This window comes from Haliaeetus leucocephalus, unplaced genomic scaffold, assembly GCF_000737465.1.
Source record: "Haliaeetus leucocephalus isolate CR32 unplaced genomic scaffold, Haliaeetus_leucocephalus-4.0 Scaffold332, whole genome shotgun sequence".
NCBI classification, from domain to species: Eukaryota; Metazoa; Chordata; class Aves; order Accipitriformes; family Accipitridae; genus Haliaeetus; species Haliaeetus leucocephalus.
Window position 1 is genome coordinate 55716 of NW_010972768.1, and position 1090 is coordinate 56805.

Here is a 1090-nt window from a genome sequence, read left to right on the forward strand (position 1 = left end):
GTTTAGAGGCAGCTGCCTGCGGTTTCTGCCGGTCGGGGGAAGGTTTTTCCAGATCATCTTCGAGTTATGGACAGCGCTGTCAGCTGAAAGTCCGGGCGAGCGGCCGGCTCTTCCCCGTCCCTGCCGTGGGGAGCTGGAACAGGGGTGAAAACCCAGGAGAAATGGAGGAGGAGGAAGGAAGGGGGGGGGGAGGAAGGAAAAACAACCACCCCCGGAGCTGCCGTCGGCATTCCCGGCCGGTGCCGGGGCTCAGCTCGGCTCCTAGAGCAGCAGCTGCGAGTCGGGGGTCTTGGTTTGGCAACCTTGGCACATTCGTTTGTGTCTCAGCAGCCGGTCTGTCCTGGAGAAGCTCTGTGGCAGAGGTTGGGGAGGGGGGCGGTTATGAGCCCTGGGGGGGGGGGGGTTCTCACCCCTCCAGCCCTGTCCGGATCCCTAGGGAGCGGATCCCGGCCGGATCCTGGCTCCCCTGGGGCGGTACCTGCATGCAGCGCTCGCACTGGTAGGGTTTCTCCCCGCTGTGGACGCGCTTGTGACGCTCCAGGTGATATTTCTGGATGAAGCGCATGTCGCACACATCGCACTCGAAGGGCTTCTCGCCTGGAGGGAAGCGGGGAGGCCACGATACATAATTAGGGGGGAGCAGGGTGTTTAATTAAGGCAGCTTGGCGCTCGTTAGGGGGGTGGGAGGTGGGGCGTCGGCCGCCGTTACCGGTGTGGATGAGGATGTGTCTCTTGAGGTGGTAGCTGCTGCGGAAGGCGCCAAAGCAGTGCTCGCAGATGAAGTTTTTGGGGATCCTCAGCTGGAAGGAGCCGTTCTGCTCGATCACCACCACCTGCAGAGCAGAGAACCCCCGTCAGCGGGGGGGGGGGCAAATCTGCCCCCCAGAGCCCCCCCCCGGCCGTCCTGCGCCTGCCGGAGTTTGGGAAATCTTCCTCCTCCTCCTCCTCCTCCTCCACGGCGGCAAACCTGGCTGCCGAGGCGGGATCCTCTCCGGGAGGAGCGGCTGGGTCCCTCGGCGCCGGCCACCCGCTTGCGGCGCTGGCACGGGGAGGGAGGACTGGGTCAGTCGCGCCTGTTCCTGCCCCAGGA

General features: G+C 65.1%; 1 protein-coding gene across 1 annotated transcript in view; it reads right to left on the bottom strand.

The window, feature by feature from the left end:
• Positions 1 to 6: 6 nt before the first annotated feature.
• ZNF740 (zinc finger protein 740) overlaps positions 7 to 1090 on the bottom strand; it is a 4231-nt gene continuing 3147 nt past the window's right edge. Inside the window, exons 2-5 of the mRNA XM_010571488.1 lie at positions 968 to 1039; positions 710 to 833; positions 479 to 597; positions 7 to 351 (exon numbers count right to left, since the gene is read on the bottom strand). Coding sequence (XP_010569790.1) covers positions 262 to 351; positions 479 to 597; positions 710 to 833; positions 968 to 1039 — 405 coding nt within the window. The 3' untranslated portion in view covers positions 7 to 261. The remainder of the gene's footprint in view (positions 352 to 478; positions 598 to 709; positions 834 to 967; positions 1040 to 1090) is intronic.